Consider the following 20,802-nt stretch of genomic DNA (forward strand, 5'->3'; position numbering starts at 1 on the left):
GCCTGAACAAGTTGACAAGTTTTCCTGATTTGACTTAAACTCTAATGGTCCTAATATATATTTTGTTACCTAATATGTATTTTAGTAAATGTGTGCCTTCCCCTATACTTAGCATGTTTGTAATGGCAAACTCATTTTCCTAAATTGTAGACTTGTTTCTGCTTGGCTTGTCCCGCCTTGATGTACCAGTGAAATGACAGCATAAATATGTCAAATGTATAATAAATAATGTACATCTCACAAATGAATGTTCTGGGCATAAGAAAAGACAAAAGTGTAAGCCAGAATGATCACCAATTCCACAGTGGAAAATTTCACAGTGGACATATGCAAAATCTTTCAGTATTCTGGGAAGTAATTCACTTAAACTTCGCAAATCAGTAATGTTCTGTTGATGTGTAAGAAAAAGCCATCTAAGTTCAGGGGAAAGAACCAGTAGAAACTGAAGGCAGAACTATAGGAACTGACATGGGAAATTAGTTCCCACAGGCAAAGTTAAAAGGATACATAGAAGACTGGGCACAGTGGCTCACATCTGTAATCCCAGAACTTTGGGAGGCTGAAGTGGGAGGATTTCTTGAGCCCATGAGTTCAAGACCAGCCTGTCTCTATATGAGACACCTGGAAAAATATTCAGAAAGTTGTCATCATAGTAGTAGGGCTACATTAGCATTAGTCCAAAGATTTCTTTGGACCATTCTAACAGAACTTAAAAGCAAGCCTAGAAAGTATCTCATTAGTGCTGCTGCGCTTAGCCGCTGCACACCAAACACAAAATAGAGGCTATTTAAAGTAATGCAATGAAATTAAACACTGGGAATATAAAATTCAAAATGTCCAGAATACAACCAATACTGACCAGGCATGCAATGAAGCAGAGAAATATGATCCAGAATCAGCAAAAAAAAAAAAAAAAAAAAAAAAACTCAATACAAGTAGATCTTTAAATGATAGAGATGATGGAAAGAACAGATAAGGAAGTTCAATTACTACAGCTATTATTAATATTTTCCATATGTTCAAGAAGGTTCCAGAAAACATTAGCATGATTAGAAGAGAAATTACAAATGTTAAAGAAATACATAAATTTATATATATGAAAAATATATCTGCAATCAGAAATGAAAAATAGATGAGATTGAAAGCAGAGTAGATACTTAAACAGAAAATATCAGAGAATTTGAAGATAAAGCAATAGAAACAATTTAGTTAGTGAACACAAAAAGGGAAAAATAATAATAATAAGTAAAAGTAAACAACAGCAGCAACTCCTGGGATAATCCAAATGGTCTGATATTATTGAAACTGGAGTCCTACTAGGGCAGAATAGGTAGTGAAAAGGAAAACAAAAAAATCTGAAAACAACAGCCATAAATTTTCCAAATTTTATGAACATGGCAGATCCAAGAGGATTGATAAATCCCAAATAAACTAAATGCAACCACACCAAAACATATTATAGTCAAATTGCTGAAAATCAGTGATCAAGAGAAAATCTTAAAATCATTCTTAGAGAAAGACAAGAATGTCAGTAGATGTTTCTCACCGGAAACAGTGAAAGCCATAAAAGAGTGGAGAGATGTTTTTAAAACACTGGGGGAGGGAACTTATTGCAAAAAAGCATGAGGTATTTTTAAGGTGATGAAAGTGTCCAGTTTTTCACAAAATATTCATATTCATAAACAAAAATAAAAATTATGATATGTAAGTTATCACAAAATAGCTAATTTTTGAAAAAAGCTGGTGGTCAATTTGGGGGAAATGGTGTTAGTATATTATTAGAGGTGTAAATGAGATAACTTTTTTTCTATGAACATGTATTAAAACTTACAAAATATTTTTCTTGGCTTGCATTTAGGTATTGCCATATGCCAAAGAGAAGCAAGAATTTAAACATGCTTATAACACAAACTTTTTAACAGACACCATCCTTCTCTTTTAGGAAAATAAAACAAAACCAAATTACTCTCAAAAAGGAAACACTTTAAATAGGAAGCTATGTAATTATATGATTGGCAAAAAAGCAATTATCAACAAATATATTTTCTATAAATGCAAAACCCAAGTTAATATCACACTAAACTTGTCACCTAATGATTGGTTTACATTACAATTTTAATTTCAATTTTGTATTAGTTCACACATGTGCAAGAAAATTATTTTAGAATAAAAACATTTTTAAAACTACTTTTACAAAACTTTTTTGGTTTAAAATAACTTTTAATTTTTCAATTAACTTTTCCCAGGCAATTGTTATTCACAGGACAATTTTTATCAAACTTTTTTCTGCCACTATAATAAAGGGTATTAATAGGGTGCAACAATGCTTCTTTACCTCCAGTTTGTTTCTTGAAGAAGTGGGTTTCCAGTGAGAGACAATTCACGGAGAGAATAGCATGCATCAAACCATTTCATGACACTTTTAAGATCTACAGAAAATAAAGTCATTTTGAAAGGTATCACAGATTTAGAACAAATATCATAAATCTATGACCACTGTATTACTGGTTAGCTATTAAAGAAAAGCAATATTTTTATTTCTTCTGCAGAATACTATATGCTTTTTAAAGAAGACTGTATTGAGTTAAGAACACAGACTATTGTCAGAATATATGTTTCTACCATGTAACAGCTGTGTGAACTTCTGTAAATCTACTTTATAATTCAGGTTCATATCTGTCTTATAGGGTGAGGATTAAATGAGATGATGTGTATAAAGGACTTAGAATAGTTTGTGCCAGATTGTAAGCATAAAATCTGAAGAAGTGAAATCTAAAGTAATAGGGTAAGCATTAAAATTGAATATATAACTAAATAGAATTGCATGGACCTTTTTACCTTTAAAAAAGTGAATATAGGGCCGGGCGCAGTGCCTCACACCTGTAATCCCAGCACTTTGGGAGGCCAAGGTGGGTGGATCACCTGAGGTCAGGAGTTCGAGACCAGCCTGACCAACACAGAGAAATCCTGTCTCTGCTAAAAATGCAAAATTAACTGAGCATGGTGGCACATGCCTGTAATCCCAGCTACTTGGGAAGCTGATGCAGGAGAATCACTGAACCCGGGAGGTGGAGGTTGCAGTGAGCTGAGATCGCACTATTGCACTCCAGCCAGGGCAAAAAGAGCGAAACTCTGTCTCAAAAAAAAAAATAAATAAATAAAATAAAGAAAGAAAAGAAAAGAAAACTAAAATGACCTATCCTAAAATAGAACTAAACTAAACCTGGCAGGAACAAAATTATTCAAAAATTATTCATAATTAATTTGACTTCCTGCAAGAATAAAACAACATCCTTTAAAGGAAGACAACAACACCCTGACTTACTGAACTACCTACAATGCTCAATGCAGAATTCTCTACAATGTTCAACATATAGTTAAAATTTACTAGACATCCAAAGAAATAGGAAAACATAAGCCATAGTTATGAGAAAAGCAATCAATGGAAACATATCCCAAAGAAAACCAAATGTAAAACAATTTTTGCACAAAGATGGCAAAGTAATTTAACTATGAAAAAAAAAGCTTGTTCAACCAGTGTGGCTGGAACAATTCAATATCCATATAAAAAATGAACTCAACCTCTACTTCACACCATACATAAAAATTAATTTGAGAAGGATCATAGGCCTAACAGTAAAAACTGAAAGTACAAAAGCTTCTAGAATAAAGCACAGAAAATTATCTTCTCAATCTGGGAGTGAAAAATTTATTACAAAGGACACACAAAAATAACGAAAAAATTAAAAATATCTACTCATCTAAATATACCATTTAGAAAATTGATAGGTAAAACAAAGGCTAGAAAAAAATTTATAAGACAATGATGTCCAGAATATGTAAACATTTTTACAGATCATTAAGAAAAATAAAAATAGCCAAATTTCAAAATGGTGAAACACTTGAATAGACACAACAAAAGAGGGTGCAAAAATCACCAATAAACACTTGTAAAGAGGTTCAACATCTTTATTCATCAGGTCAGCGCAAACTAAAACCACAATGAGATAACATAGTAAATTATTAAACATTCTTTAGAATGGAGCCATTGTAACTATCATTTCTGGTGGGGTTGTAAAATGTTCCAACTACTTTGGAAAATAGTACGACATTTTCTTTTAGAGCTACACCTACTCTATTATGCAACAATTACACTCTTACACATTTACCTAAGAGAACAGAAAACTTAAGCCTGCAAAAATATTTGTACAAGAACCATAGGAACTTTGTATTCATAACCCCCAAACCACAATCAAAGTATGTTCAACAGGGGAATGGATAAACAAATTATAATATATTCATGTATCCCTTACACTTCAGAAAAATAAATTAATAAATATATAAAGTGGTAGAATGACAGATGCTAATATCACACAAAGAAAGTTGTAGGAAAAAGGAACATACTGTTTGATCCAATTAATATAAAGACAAAACTAATATGTGGATAAATTCAGTCTGTGGCTGCCTCTAGGAGTGGACTGACTGGGACTGGGAATGAGGAAATTTGGAGGAAAGGAAGGAGTGAGTCAATTCAAGTCATGATTCTTTAATAAATTTTTAATGGGTGACTACTCTATACCTGTTAGGAAGGTATACAGTTTGCTCATCTTCATTAGGATATTCATTTCATAAGCAAAAGATTTATGACTTTTAAATAAAAGCATAATTGTGACTTTGGTTAGGCCTACCAGAAAGATGTGAAAGTAATACGACTGTAAAAGTGGAAAGAAAATTTCAAGTGAATTATTTTGGCATGCTTTATTTTACAGGTTTATTATAGGTAAATGTAATTAACTCATGCATTTAAAACAACTGCTTATCATATTTGAAACAGAAAGTCAAAAGTCTATTATTTAAAGTATATATATTATGCTAAACTTACCAGAAAGACAATTGTGGCTGACATCTAGCTTTTCCAATGAAACAAAATGAAAAAGTGGTACAATTTTGGTCAAACTGAAAACAAAAACATAAACTTCATCAAAATTCTAAATTGGAAAGTCCTTAATGTTACCATTGTAACTATATAACAATACATTTATATAATACAATTACATAATTATACACATTTTATACAATCTTATATATACAATTAAAATTGTACAATTATAGCACTTGCTAACCGTGCGTTTTACAAATGCAGTAATTATAGACTTCTAAGTATTCATGATGGAAGATTTCTATTCATTTTTTAAAAGAAATCATGAAATTACTAATTTCAATCACAAAAATCATGGATTTTGATGTGTATTTGCTATTTAAATAAGTGTGTTTTGTCCTAATTATTTTGTTTTGTATTCATATAAGGCCAAATTTAAAAAGAATTTACATTTTTTATTTATTTTTCTGCCTGTCTGAAACATACAACCTAAACCTTTAAGGTACAAATGAAAAATCACTTTTCAACAGGAGAAATTGCTAGTTTTCAACAGGAGAACTAACTAAAGATTATTTTTATTTAAAAAAAATCTTTCTTTACTAATTGAAAGTATTATAGTACTGTAAGCAAAATTAAACTGGGCTTACTTTTAAATTGGAAATATATTCAATATATAAATAAATGAGTATAAGAACAGAATAATATAAAATGTTTTACCTCAATAGAATTAACTTAAACTTGGTGAAAATACATTGATATTTTAAATTAATACTCATTAATTATGCATATTATAATCTAGTAATAATCCATTTTCCTCCTACATTTAAAGGTTTTTATTGTTTTCTGTTATAATTATTATCAAAAACCCATATTCAAACAAAAATTGTGATATTCAAAATACCCACGTCATTGGAAACAAAAGCTATAAAGGGCAAATTAACTTCAGTTTGATTTGCATTTCCAACTAGGACAAGTCTACAGTTACTCTGTAACATAATATCACATGACCTGTAGCTATTTGGAAATTAAATTAAGCCAGTTCATCTGAATCTTTAAGCAAGATAAAAACTCCTTCATAAAATATATATATTTGCCACAATTAGAAAAGTCTTCTGAATTAATCCCCACTATAAAATATTGGAATTCCATAACTGTTCAAAATATGCTTTGGCTCAAGGTCTATCTCTGGTACCAAATAAATAAGTATGCATTAATTTTCACTTTTATTGCTTTAGTGTTTTTTATACTCTCCCTCCAGTTGTCCTGGAAGGGTCCTTTACCTCTTTATTTCTACAAACTCACTGTCATAGAAAACACCACCACCATCACCACCAACAACAAAACCTCTTATTTTTATATTCTCAGGTCAGAAGCTCACAGAGTAAACCTGTGAGTGGAAGCTTCATGGGGTCTGGCAGAAGATTCACCTTTGTATTGACCATCACTCTTCTCTTATACTATCCCTTCCTGCATTAGCAACAAGAAAGAAGATATACTACTGATGAAAAAGTAGATTATATAATGAGGCTGGGAGAACATCTCTCTACATGTTGCCAATCCTAAATACAATATTAGCATTCATATTAAACATAAAAGATCCCACTTCTTAAAAGCAATTTCCAGGAGAAAAATATCCAAGGTCATAAAAGTGAGAAAATATTGGCCATTACATACACTGAATTATTTGTACGTATACTCCGTAACAGTGAAATTTACTGAAATCTCACCTGGATATTGAAGTAAAGAAAAGGAAAAAAAGTCAAGGGAAGGGAAGGGAAGCGGGGCGGGGTGGGAAGAGATGCAGGGATAGAGAAAATTCAGGCTTTACCCATACACAATTAGTGGGTTTAAGTCTCAATTTTCTGACATTTCCTATTCAAGCACATTCTGCATAATTATTACAAGTAATTTACATACATATATATGTAATTCAAGTAAAAATAAAATTTATTAAATGTACTTATTAACAAGAAAATTGTTTCTGTGCTCTACCCTTAATATATTCTAATACTAACTCTTCACCCTTCCAGTGAAAGGATTTTGAAATATTAATAGTAATGGCATATTAAACCATTCAGAATATAATTTTTTTTCTTTTTATAGAATATCCCATGTTTTTAGGCAGTAAGTTATATGGTAACATATAGGTTATAAAAAGACCTCAAATGAAAATAACCAATAAATAATTTTTCAGAATCAACAATCAATAAATCTTTGCAAAAATCAAAGCAAAGAAATACATGCTTTGAAAACATTTTTGTAATATTGAAATTAATCTTTTCAGATAATCATGCTGTTAAAATCATGTTTGTTATCTTCTGAAATTTTAATCAAGCAAACTGGCTACTCATTCACCTTTATTCATTAGGATGGTAGAAACTTAATAGTATAATCCTTTTTTGAAAAACCTCTAGAACTTTTCCTTTTACTGACATTCTGTGTATATTGTTTCCAAGAAAATTCAAACCAGAAAGACAAAGGACATTAGTGAAAACCTAAAACCATTTGACCTTGTCACATTAGCCCTAGGCATTAAAAAGATATAAATTTCAAAGACGACAAAAAGCAAAAGATTTATACAATGAACAGCCAATGGGCAATAGTTTCCACTTTCTGCTCCTACTTAAGAGTCTCATTGGAAGTAAAAAGGCTTATAAAGCCAGAGAGCCATCCAGTTAGAACTCCACTAAGTCAAACTTAAAACAGTCACATGTCTTAAATGAAAATTCAAAACAGAAATCAGGATGAAACAAGTATTTCAAACAATATGTACTACGTATCATTCTTTGTATGTATTCCATTTGTTGGGGAAAAGAAGCATATGGACATATAATATCTTCTTTGTGATGAAAATATCAAAAATTAAAGGAAAAGTATATATAATTTAAAATCCATACCAAACACAAATCCAAATATCACATTATAAAATTATTCTCCCTTTCCTCTTGGATCATCATTAAAATCCCATAAAATAGGTAAGGTAGGCATTACCACTTTTACATGTGAAAAAAAACTGAGAGTCAGATAGTGAGAGCAGAGTTGCTCAAAATCTGCTGACCAAGTTGCACGTTCAATATTCAAACACAGATTTGGTTTTATCAAACCTAATATGGTTTTTAAAAAGTCATTTCACATGTAAGAGCATAAATTAAAATAGATAATTTCTAAAGTTAATGAAAATAAACTTGTGAAATATTCTAAGGTTGAAGATTATCTTTACACTATGACATTACAAAATCATTTTAGTATTCTATATGTCCTTTGCTATCAATGACATTTCTCTGGTGCTCTTGGGCCTTCTCCCTTCATCCTCTCAATAATGGTAGAAGGTTACATGTACAAAGAGCTCTGACAGACTCAGAAGAAAAATATTCCAATATCAGTGACAATATTATTTAAAATTTTTAAATCACATATATTATATAATAATTTTACTTTTTGGTATAGATGAGTTTAAAAAATTAAGTTCTTTTATGCCAAAATGCTCTGTGGGTGTAAGGACATATATTACTCATTTTCCTATTCCCCAAAGTAAACACCATCTCAATAGTCAAACGTTATAAGATTATGCAAACAAAATTATAAATAGAAAACATTTGGATTAATCATTCCAATTATCATGCTCAATTCTAAAATTATTTAATTCTCTAGTTTATATAACTCCCATTTTATCAGCTTGATATGCATGTCATATCATACTGATAGAGCAAAAGTCTATCAGCTAGTATTAAATTTCATTTTTAGAAATAGATTGTCTTTGATCACTTAAACTGCCCAAAGAAATTAAAGGCATTATTTGTCAAAAAATTTCTTGATTTTCTTTATAATCCTAGGTATGTCAATTCCTCCGTGACTTACTGCACATGTCCAAAACGTAGCTGAATATTTCATTTTGAAAGTATATTCTGTACCTGGAAAATATTCTGAAAATATCCAAGGAGTTTGTGAATTACTCAAATTACTTACACAGTATTATCTGATGTAGCTGGCTCTGGGAACAAATGTGCTTTTAAATTCAAGTCACAATTTAAAATTTTTAAATTTTAGATTGCATTAAAGTAATTTGAGAAGATTCTTGAATACATATTTGTTTTCCAATGTCAAAGTTTAATAGGTGGAAGTTAAGTCATTTAGTATATACCTGCCTAAAAGATGAACACTATTGTGGAAGAGATTGAGAGATGATTTTATATGTCTTGGGGGAAAATAGGTATATATGTACAAATTATATTGTCCTTATTCACGTGTTTTGTGAGTATTATACAACTTAAACAATTTCTTGTTAAAGATGGTTTCTTTCCCCTACTCCTTGTGCCTTTGATGAAGAAATTAATCATATTAGAGTGAATGGATTTCAATGAAATATTAAGCAGAGGAGAAATACACATATTGTGCTCCTGTTTTGGTTTAGCCAGTTATTCTCAGCAAAGATCCAGATGTTTGGTGGTCTCAAATAGATCTTGAAGCAGGTACCCGTTTCAATTGAATGTTAAGGTATTTTTTTAAGTGTTACTTTATATCCTTAGGGAAATCAAATTTAAATCCATCCTAACAGTTTCAAAAAGACATGCAAGTTGAGAGCAGATTAAAAACTGTCCTTCCAGCACTTAATACGTACCATTTGAGAGAATGAGCCATCCTTCTGAATTGAATTAACTACCTCCTGTATTTTCCAAGGACTATGTTCCTTATAAACATAAACAAATCTGCCCTGAGACATTTACAGAAGTGTATCTTTGAAAATAAATAAAATTAGAAAGATAAATGAACAATTAAAATTCTACTAAAATTTTAGGGTATGCCAATAATTCATTTTAATTTTTTAAAATTCTATAATGTTATCTTTATAATTTATGTACTAATTTATTTTGATGCAATCTCATTGAATTACTAGAGAAACCTAACTTTTATAGTAGTTTATGAACATCACATATTTATTTTAAACATTCACTGAATTTATTTCTTAAGTATGCTTTTACCTGTTTTGAGAGACAGTAAGATTTTGTAGTAAAGGCAGCCAGTGTGAAGAAAATGCTTCCACAGTTGAAATGCTGTTATCATCCAAGTGCAATTCTCTTAGTAAAACAAGATTCTCCAAGGATGGAAGCTACATTTAAATTTGGTTCATTAGTTTATATTAAACAAAATATTTTACCATTTTGTCCAATTAAAAAATATAAAACCTTCCAAAACTAATAACAAATAGGGTCTAAAGTATAACAAATTTTTTTAATATGAATAAAATTTCTATTAATTAACTGTATGATATTTAATATTCTTGATATAGGTTACTTCATAGTGAGAAATGAACAAAAAAATTATTCAAAATTGCTTTTAAAATGTGATTGGCATTGCTATCAAAAGAAAAGTGTTGCATTAATCACAGAAATCAATTAATTCAAAGCAATTACCTCACTCAGATAATTTCCCTGTAACTTCAATATTTGGAGCAATCCACAATTTTCAATGCCCTCAACATCAGTAAGATGATTATGGGAGCAATCTAGGTATACAATGGTAGGTGTATCACAAAGACCTTTTGTACTAATTAACTGATTGTGGTCCAAAATTAGTTGTTGAAGATTTTTCAAAGATTCTAAACCACCTAGAAGAAAAAAGTTATAAGATCACCTGTGTCATACAGTCTTCCAGACTCTAGAGGAAAGTTTACATTTTTTTTCTAAATAATTGCACCTTTGTACTTCTCACTATCATTAATTACAAGTGAGGACGTAGTACAAATTCCTGGTGAAACATAGCTTATAAATTGTGTTATTATTTAAACTGGCATTTGAGTGACATATTTTTGAATGACATAATTATCTATCAATTGAAAATTGCACACAGTACTAAAAGGCACACACTGGGAATGAACGCTTTATATTCAAATAAGAATAAAACAAGGGATAGATATAAGGACTTTTTTCTTAAAAGAATAGTTTTTAACTCTTTCCAGAGCCTTTGAGCTTTGAATCCTTGCTTCAGGTTGCATGTATAACATTAGAATGTCATTTTCCTACCATTTGAATGACCTTAGATTCCCAAATGAAGTATGTACAATCTACCAGAACCAATTAATTAGTAGCATATTCTTCAGGTATTTCAATATTGTCATAAGGGACCTCCTCTTTGACCAGATAAACTTAAAATCAGTATGATACTATCTAAAAAATATTAGATGAGCCTTAGAAACTATAACTCAGTGGTCATAAGGAAAAAACTGAGAAGGTTGCTTAAACAAGCCATCAAGAGTTAGCATGAGAAAAAGACGCTGAGGAAGTCTGTAAAAGTTTCATGGAAGATATTAAAAATCTAGAAAATGTTCTTTAAATTAGATACTAGACTATGAATTTTTTTCTGTAGGTGTTACTCTGTTAGTTAAAATAAGCAATTCTAGAAACTGGAAGTAAAGTTTAAGGTCTTCAGTAAACACTGGTAAGCAGAATGTCTTTCGTGAGAACTATGTATACAGGAGTCCCTGAGGTTACATTTTGGAAAACTGTGCTTCATTCTGATTCTCTTGTCAGACTCCTACGAAGTATATTTTTCAATTAAATGTTGACATAAACATGAGTTTTTTAAATCAAAAAAGGTTATTTGATAATAAATTTAAATATGTAATTAAAAATAATATTGTGTATAAAAATTGATATATGGAATTTATGTAATACATTTATCCTGGGGGAATTTAGAATATCTAACCCAAGATTTGTTATTTTGATTACATATAAATTCACAAAAAGAAAGGGTGAACTGTCTACTTTTTATGAGATGAAGAAATAAAAGAATAAATTAATATTAACAAAATCTTAGAAGAAAACTTAATTCAGCATATATTTAAAAATTCAGATAATGAAATAGGATAATTAGTGTACTATAAAAATATTTCATAGAGGTATTTCAAGATATATCTTAAATAAATTTCAAAATTACAGTATCTCTAATAGTTTGAGTCAAATAGAGTAACTTAATGTTATGGATACTATTTCTTAAAAAAATTTTTACGCAAAAAAGTAAATTTTCTTATAATAAGAAATAAATCATGTAATATCAAATAAAGCATGAAAATACATAATAGGCTCACAGAAGAAAAGACAAACTGAAATCCAAATTCAGGCTGTATGTACTCTTACATTTTTAAGTTTTTAATCTATGATTGATGTACTGATATTTTCCTATAATGTAAATTAGCAATTATGAATTAGAGAAAATTGTTATCTACTAGTATCTGGGAATAAACTGTTCTGACTTATCAAATATTTGATTGAGTTAAAATAACAGACCAATTCTATATTATAAATTTCAATGGATTAGATATAGTTCGTTACATATTTTAATAAATATATATTGGCTGTCATGTAATTTAAGGTCTGCTAAAATAGAAAATGTATTTAAATTTTGTAAGCCTTGCAATCATATCTGATGAGCATCAATTAATCCACTGAAGCTGACAGCCCAGGCACAATAAAATACCAATGAAAACAGATTACTAGTTGTGTAAAATGAAATGACCTTTATTAAATATTTAAATGTCTCAAGCAATCTGCTTACATAGGCTTAATATTTGTAAAAGCCATATACATTGCTCTTAAGTTTTCCAGAACTAATCTGAAATAGAAATTGCTATTAATTCACTTGGAGTGAAGAACATATTTGTGACACTTTTCAAGGGTCATCTAAGAAAAGAAGCAAGAATGAAACATCAGGTCACATGATGAGGAAAAGTGCAGGATTTGGCAAAGAAAGCTGAAAGGAGAAAGCAGATAAAGCAAGAGAACAATTGGGAGAAGAAACGAGGAAAATGCAAACAGAATTCTGCAACGAAGAAAGGTATAAGAATAAAACTAAAATACTATACAAGTATGAAATTGTATTATGAAAGGCATTTTTATTCATACGAAATTATAAACAGTCCACAGTATTAGGTATAGTTCACAAAGGAATCAGAAGAGATCATTGTTTTGACAGTGATGAAACAGTTTATGAGAGGCATTAGTAGCATAAACAGGATGAAAACCACAGTGCAGTGGAAGTGGAGACAATAACTGTAGACTATTTTTAATATTTTTGATAATGGAGAGAAGGTTCTCCAAAGCCTTGAAGATGGCCTACATGACCCTCCGTGATCTGCCTCTCATAATCTCATTGAACTCATCCTCTACTACTGTCTCTTTTTCTCAGTTCATTCTAACTTGCTGGCCTCCTTGCTTTTCCTCACACATGCCACACGTGCTTCCACCTTAGGGCTGTACATGTTAAAAACAATTAATGGTGTGCCACTTATTAATCTAAAAGGAATTAACGAGAATTATCTGGTAATATCAAATTTTAAAAGACACAATAATTTTCAATCAGTGTACAAGGAAAGTACAATTAACCTAGTCAACATTCTGTTAGAGATTCCAATCTGGTGGAATAACCATGATTTCAAGCCTCAGAATATTAAGAAATATTTTACCTATTTTACCTAGCATTTTTACCTCTATGAATCTACTACATAGTGACACACCAATATAAACGAATATATAGAGATATTCCTGTCTGTATTATTTAAATGCAAAAAAAAAAAATGGAGACAAGTTAAATGTCCGTCAATAAGGGAACAGTTAAATTATGGAGTGTATCTAAAATGAATATTTATAATCTTTAATACAGAGTAGTACTAAAATGGAAGAATGTCCATGATATATTACTGTATGTAAAACCTAAGTTGCATAACATAGGCTTTTAGCTATTGAGTAAACCTAAATGTAAATATACACATAAACCTTAACTTAAATCTACATATCTCTCATTTTATTGCACAGGACAAGGTCTAGAATGACTCACAAGCAATTGTTAACAATGGTCACTCCTGCAAAATGAGAGAAAGGAGGTAAGCAGAAAAATAAAGTTTCACGGTATATTCTGTACACTTCTCTTTTTCTATATTTTTAAATGAGAATTTACGTCTTGTGTAGTGTTTTTTTTAAAACAGTATATTTGGGAAAAGAATCTGTATTGAAAAGAACTGTTGTTTTGTATTTAATTCTGACCACTATTGCCACCACCACCAACAGCGGCCAAAAAATGGTTATTGAACTGAACTATTCAAAAATTTAGGAAAACCTGATGCTTTCCCCCATCACAAGTGTTTGTTATATAGCCAAAGTGGGAGAACGCTCTACATAGAAAGAAAGGCACATCTGTTAGATTTTAAGTTGAAAGATTTAAAGAAAATTCAGCAAAATTATTTTTTAAAGGATTCAGTTTGGTCTCTAAAACATTGGTCTAACTATTGCAGTGAGGAAAGAGGTGTATTTAAGAAAGGCACATTTTTATTACATAATTTAAAAGTCAGCCTAATCTTTTTTTTAAGGAAATTATCCAAAAATATGTGAAACTGAGGTCTGCCAAAAACTATGTGAGTGAGCTTGGAAGTAAATTTTTGATTTTCACTGAGACTTGAGAAGATGACGGTCCTGGTTGACAGCTACAAAATGAAACCTCACAGGATACCCTGAGCCAGAACCACTCAGCTAAGTAAGGCATTCCCAGATTCCTCTCAGAAAATGGTAGGTAATAAATATTTGTTGCTAAGGTTTGGGGTAACTTGCTTCACAGCAATATGTAACTAATACAATAAGGATTCTCTATTCTGAAGAAAATAAAACTCAAGAAAGATGAAATGTTGAAAATATTTTGGGCTACAGAAGAACATTTTTAAAAATTCAATACGACTGGATTTCAAAGATATTAAAACAACAGATGCAGGTAAGCAAACAGGCCAAAGTTAACACCATGACAGAGCTAATAAATAATTTAGAAACAACATATATGGAACAGAGAGCTAGAAATTGAGTTGTCCACAAACAGGAGATAATCACACTGGGAATTAAGCATGAAGAAGCAGACGAAGAAGAGACATAGGTTAAATCAACTAAATAATAACACGCATGAGTGAAAGACAAATATAACCAAAATACGGATCATCTATAATTAAAAAAGGAAACCAAACCAAAAAGTTTTTCAACTATATAAAAATCAAAAATTTCCAGAAATGTATAAATAACTTAATTCATAGTTTGAAAAGAATATTACTTTCCAAAGAAAACTTTTATGAATGTTTAGACAATAAAATGTCTATCGGTTAAGTTATTGTATAAGGACAAAGAAAATAGTACTTGAGTATCAAGGAAGAAATCAGTTATGAGGAGAGAAAAGTCCAGTTAGCCTCAAGATTTACCACAGCAACACACAATACCATTTATGCAATGAAGCAATGACCACAAAGTACCAAGTGAAAGTGTGACCTAAAAATAGAATGCACATCTACATTCTCATTCAGGTATAAAAACAACTGACAGATACTCTCAAACCTGAAAGAATTCCAAAACTATGGCATCCATTAGACCGTGTTTGGAAAATAAGTTTTATAAAAAGCTAAAGTGAACTACATAATTCAGACAAGCAAGAAGTGAAAGGTTCAGTTATCATACTGACCCACTTTCATACAGATCTAATGCTGCTGTTGGACCAAGCTACAGTGAACAGCACACAGTACAGAGACCCTGCCCTGCCTAAACATTTCACTTGAAACCCAGAGCCTTCTGTAAACCAAACCCCCATAGACCTGTAATATTCACTTCGGTTTCCACCACCTAAGTGTGCTGGCTGCCACTTCCTGAGACCATGGCTGCGGACCTGGGGACCACCCTGCACCCATCACAATCAGCACCTGAACTCTGGGCTAGCCTGACTGCAGTCCCTTCGGGGCTCATCCGCATTATTCAGTGGACTATCTAGAGGCTTGAGAATGGGTGAACTACTTACCCCAGTCCAACTCCTCTGGCATCTGACTACTATCCCCAGAGTCTGATGTCAGGGCAACCCAACCAGTTAAGACCAACACAACCAACACCCACCGGCATGGGCTCAAAGGTAGAGGGCTCACTTTACAAAAAGCAGAAGGCTGACACCCTGGAGAACAGGCGAGCCATGATACTGTCTGTATCAGGCTGAGTGAGGAGGTTATGCCCTGAAACCATACCAATGAAGAGTTGCAAAACATGGTTCTCATGATAACTCAACCACACTGTGGGACAGAGAGAGATTACAATGTCATCAGAATTAGAATTCACAAGCCTTGGAATCAGGGTGTGATAGGAAAAGAGAGCATATCCCCACTTATCTAGGAAGAAAAGCCAGTGACTCTCCCTCACCTCTCCATAGAGACCTCAGCTCACTTCAGCAGGAATTCCTCCCAGCCACCTTCATTACGGCCGGTGCTTATGCATGTCATAGGTTCATGCTTGTCATATATTCATGAACAAGCCAGGGCCTCCAGCTTTGACCGGCTGTAACTCCCACTGGAATAGGAAGCTCACAGACTAGACACCCAACTACCCAGCCCTTCAACTGAAACAGCAGAGAGTACCTCACAGTAAACACAGACCAGGGTCATACACACCTGCTTGTGTGGCAGCTGGCTCTTACCTGTAAACACCACCTACTGGTTTGCAGGTTAAATTGAGCATCCCAATACAAAACCTTCCCACAGAGTGCATAGGAGTATAGAAGCAAATCCAAAAGTTCCTACAAAACACAACCCTCTCAAGATGAGAAAAAAGCAATGTAAAAATTCTGCCACTGCATTAGTCCGTTTTCACACTGTGATAAAGAACTGCCTGAGACTCGGTAATTTATAAAGAAAAGAGGCTTAATTGACTTACAGTTCCACAGGGCTGGGGAGGCCTCAGGAAACTTATAATCATGGCAGAAGGGGAAGCAAACACATCGTTTACATGGCAGCCGGAACGAGAAGTGTCGAGCAAAAGGGGAAAAGCCCCTAATAAAACCATCATATCTCATGAGAACTCACTCACTATCGTGAGAATAGCATGGAGGAAACCACCACCATGATTCAATTATCTTCCACCAGGTCCCTCCTACAACATGTGCGGATTATGGGAACTATAATTCAAGATGAAATTTGAGTAGGGACACAGCCAAACCATATCATTATGCCTCTGACCCCTCTCAAACCTCATGTCCTCACATTTCAAAACAGTCATGCCTTTCCAACAGCCCCCAAAAGTCTTAGCTCATTCCAGCATTAACCTAAAAGTCCAAGTCCAAAGTCTCCTCTGAGGCAAGGCAAGTCCCTTCCACCTATTAGTCTGTAAAACTGAAAGCAAGTTAGGTACTTCCTAGATACAATGGAGGTACAGGCATTGGGTAAATACACTCATTCCAAATGGGAGAAATTGGCCAAAACAAAGAGGCTAGTGATCCCATGCAAGTCTGAAATCCAATAGGGCTGTCATTAAAAAGTTCCAAAATGATCTCTTTTGACTCCATGTGTCACATACAGGTCATGCTGATGCAAGTGGTGGGCTCTCACAGCCTTAAGCAGCTTCACCCTTGTGACTTTGCAGGGTACACCTTCCTTCACAGCTGCATTCAGAGGTTGGCCTTGAGTGTCTGTGGCTTCTCAAAGCACATGGTGTAAGCTTTCCATGGATCTATCCTTCTTAGCTCTGGAAGATGGTGTCCTTCTTCTCACAGCACCACTAGGCAATGCCTCAGTGGGGAATCTGTGTGGGAAAACCAACCCAAATTTCCCTTCTGGACTGCCCTAGCAAAGGTTCTCCATGAGAGCTCCACCCCTGAAGCAAACTTGTGCTTTGACATCTAGGCATTTCCACACATCCTCTGAAATCTAAGTGGAGGTTCCCAAATCTCAATTAATGGCTTCTGTGCAACTGCAGGCCCAATACTACATGTAAGCCACCAAGGCTGGGGGCTTGGACTCTGAAGCAACTGCAGGCCCAACACCACATGTAAGCCACCAAGGCTAGGGACTCGTACTCTGAAGCAACAGCCTGAGCTGTATGTTGGCCCCTTTTAGCCATGGCTGGGACACACGGTACCAAGTCCTGAGTCTGCACAAAGCAGTAAGACCCTGGGCCCAGCCCACAAAACCATTTTTCCCTTTGAGGCCTCCAGGCCTGTGATGGGAGGGGTTCCCTTGAAGACCTCTGGCATGTCCTGGAGATATTTTCCCTATTGAATTGGTAACTAACATTCAGTTCCTCGTTAATTACGCAAACTTCTGCAACCAGCTCAAATTTCTCTCGCCAGAAAATGGATTTTTCTTTTATATCCCATGTTCAGGCTGCAAATTTTCCAAACTTTTATTCTCTGCTTTATCTTGAATGCTTTGCCACTTAGAAATTACTTCCACCATGTAACCCAAATCATCTCTCTAGAGTTCAAAGTTCCACAGATCCCTAGGGTGAACAAAAAAAGCTGTCAGTTTCTTTGCAAAAACACAGCAAGAATCACCTTTGCTCCAGTTCCCAAAAGTTTTCTCATCTCCATCTGAGACCACCTCAGCCTGGACTTCATTTTCCATATCACTATAAGCAAGTTGGTCAAAGCCATTTAACAAGTCTCTAGGAAGTTCCAAACTTTTCCACATCTTCCTGTATTCTGATCCCTCCAAGTCTCTAGGAAGTTTCACACATTCCTACATTTTTCTTTCTTCTTCTGAGTCCTCTAAACTGTTTCAACATCTGACTGTATCCCAGTTCCGAAGTTGCTTCCACATTTTTGTGTATCCTTATAGCAGTACCCACCTCTACCAGAACAAATTTACTGTATTGTTCTATTCTCACACTGCTACAAAGAACTGTGCAAGACTAGGTAATTTATAAAGGAAGGAGGTTTAATTGGTTCACATTTGATCAGGGCTGTGGAGGTCTCACAAAACTTACAGTAATGGTGGAAAGGGAAGCAAACATGTCCTTCTTCACATGGTGACAGGAAGGAGATATGATGAGCAAAATGGGAAAAAACCCTCATAAAACCATCAGATCTTGTTAGAACTCATTCACTATCATGAGAACAGTATGAAAGTAACTGCCTCCATGATTCAATTATCTCCCACCAAGTCCCTCCCATGGTATGTGGGGATTAAAGGAACTACAAGAGGAGATTTTAGTGGGGAAACAGCCAAACTATATCAGCCACCATTAAAAATCTCAATGTTGTTATACCATCAAAGTATCAATATGGCTCATCAGCAATGGTTCTTAGACAAAGTGGAGACTCAGAGATAACAGATGGATATTTCAAAACATGGATTGCAGGGAAGTCCAATGAGATCCAAGTTAAGGTTGAAAATCAACGCAAAGAACATCTAAAGCAATACAGCAAATGAAGGCTGATATAAAAATTGTAAAAACAAATCAACCGGAGATAATGTAACTGAAAAACTGCCTTAAAGATTTTCAAAATACAATTGAAAGTTTATCAGTAGAGTAGACCAAAAAGAAAAACGAATTTCAGAGCTTGAAGACCAGTTATTCGAACTAACACAGTAAGAAAAAATAAAGGGAAAAGACCTTTAAAAAAGGAACGAAGTCTCCAGGAAATATGTTATTATGTAAAGCTAACAAACCTATGAATTACTGGCATTCCAGGGAGAGGAATGAAAAAAGAAAACAACCTAGAAAACATATTTGAGGAAATAATTCAAGAAAATTTCCCTAGTCTTGCTAGAGAGGTAGAAATCTGGATCCAAGAAATCCAGAGGACAACTGCCAGATAATATACAACATAAATATCACCAAGGCATATAGTCAAAAAGTAAGGTCAACATTAAAGAAAGAAACTTAAATCCATCTAGAAAAAAATGGTCAGGTCACATAAAAAGGAAAGCCCATCAGACTAACAGCAGATATCTCAGCAGAAACCATACAAACCAGAAGAGATTAGAAGACTATTATCAGCATTCTCAAAGAAAAGAAAGAAACATAAACCAAGACTTTCATATCCTGCCAAACTAACCCTTATAAGCAAAGAAGAAATACAATTTCTTTCAGACAAACAAATGTTAAGGAAATTCACTATCACTAGACCAGACTTACGAGAGATCCTTAAAGGAAATCTAAACATGGAGATGAAAGAATGAAAACTGCTACCAACAAAGCACAGCTAAGTATATAGCCCACAGATGCTTTAAGGGAACTAAACAAAAGAAACCACAGATGCTTTAAGGAAACTTCACAATAGGGTCAAAACCTTACATATCAACAAAAACCTTAAATGTAAACAGAATTAATGACTGATATGGTTTGGCTCTGTGTCCCCACCCAAATCTCATGTTGAATTGAGATTTTGGTGGGGATGCAGAGCCAAACCATATCAGTCATTAATTCCAAACATTGGGGGAAGAACCTGGTGGGAGATGACCAGTTCACGGGGGTGTATTTCCCCCATGCTGTTCTTGTGCTGATAGTGAGTTCTCATGAAATCTGATGGTTTAAATGTGTGTGGCAGGCCGGACAAGGTGGCTCATGCCTGTAATCCCAGCATTTTGGGAGGCCGAGGTGGGTGGATCACGAGGTCAGGAGGTCAAGACCATCCTGGCTAACACAGTGAAACCCCGTCTCTACTAATAATACAAAAAAAAAAAAAAAATTAGCTCAGCGTGGTGGCGGGCACCTGTAGTCCCAGCTACTTAGGAGGCTGAGGCAGGAAAATGGTGAGAACTCAGGAGTCAGAGATTGCAATAAGCTGAGATCATGCCACTGCACTACAGCCTGGGTGACAGAGCGAGACTCCATCCCCCCCCAAAAGAAACAAAAAACAAAAACAAAAAAACTGTGTGGCAGTTCCCTCCCTCATTACCTCTCTTTCTTTTGCCACCTTGTAATAAAGGTGTTTTCTTTCTGTTTGCCTTCCACGATGATTGTAAGTGTCCTGAGGCCTCTCAGTCATGATTCCTGTTAAGCCTGCAGAACTGTTAGTAAATTAAACCTCTTTTCTTCATAAATTTCCCAGTCTCAGGTAGTTATTTACAGCAGTGTCAGAATGAACTAATACGGACAATTGGTACCAGGAGTGGCATACTGTCACAAAGATATCAAAAAATGTGG

At 33.7% G+C, this 20,802-nt stretch overlaps 1 protein-coding gene across 2 annotated transcripts in view; it reads right to left on the minus strand.

Moving 5' to 3' along the window:
• The window catches only part of LRRIQ1 (leucine rich repeats and IQ motif containing 1), a 211,284-nt gene that overhangs the window by 129,861 nt on the left and 60,621 nt on the right, over positions 1-20,802 (minus strand). For both annotated transcript variants that reach the window (XM_033221137.1, XM_033221138.1), the window contains exons 11-14: positions 10,291-10,484; positions 9,859-9,986; positions 4,883-4,956; positions 2,336-2,429 (exon numbers count right to left, since the gene is read on the minus strand). In XM_033221137.1, coding sequence (XP_033077028.1) covers positions 2,336-2,429; positions 4,883-4,956; positions 9,859-9,986; positions 10,291-10,484 — 490 coding nt within the window. The remainder of the gene's footprint in view (positions 1-2,335; positions 2,430-4,882; positions 4,957-9,858; positions 9,987-10,290; positions 10,485-20,802) is intronic.

The sequence above is a fragment of the Trachypithecus francoisi genome, unplaced genomic scaffold, assembly GCF_009764315.1.
Source record: "Trachypithecus francoisi isolate TF-2019V2 unplaced genomic scaffold, Tfra_2.0 Lachesis_group11, whole genome shotgun sequence".
NCBI classification, from domain to species: Eukaryota; Metazoa; Chordata; class Mammalia; order Primates; family Cercopithecidae; genus Trachypithecus; species Trachypithecus francoisi.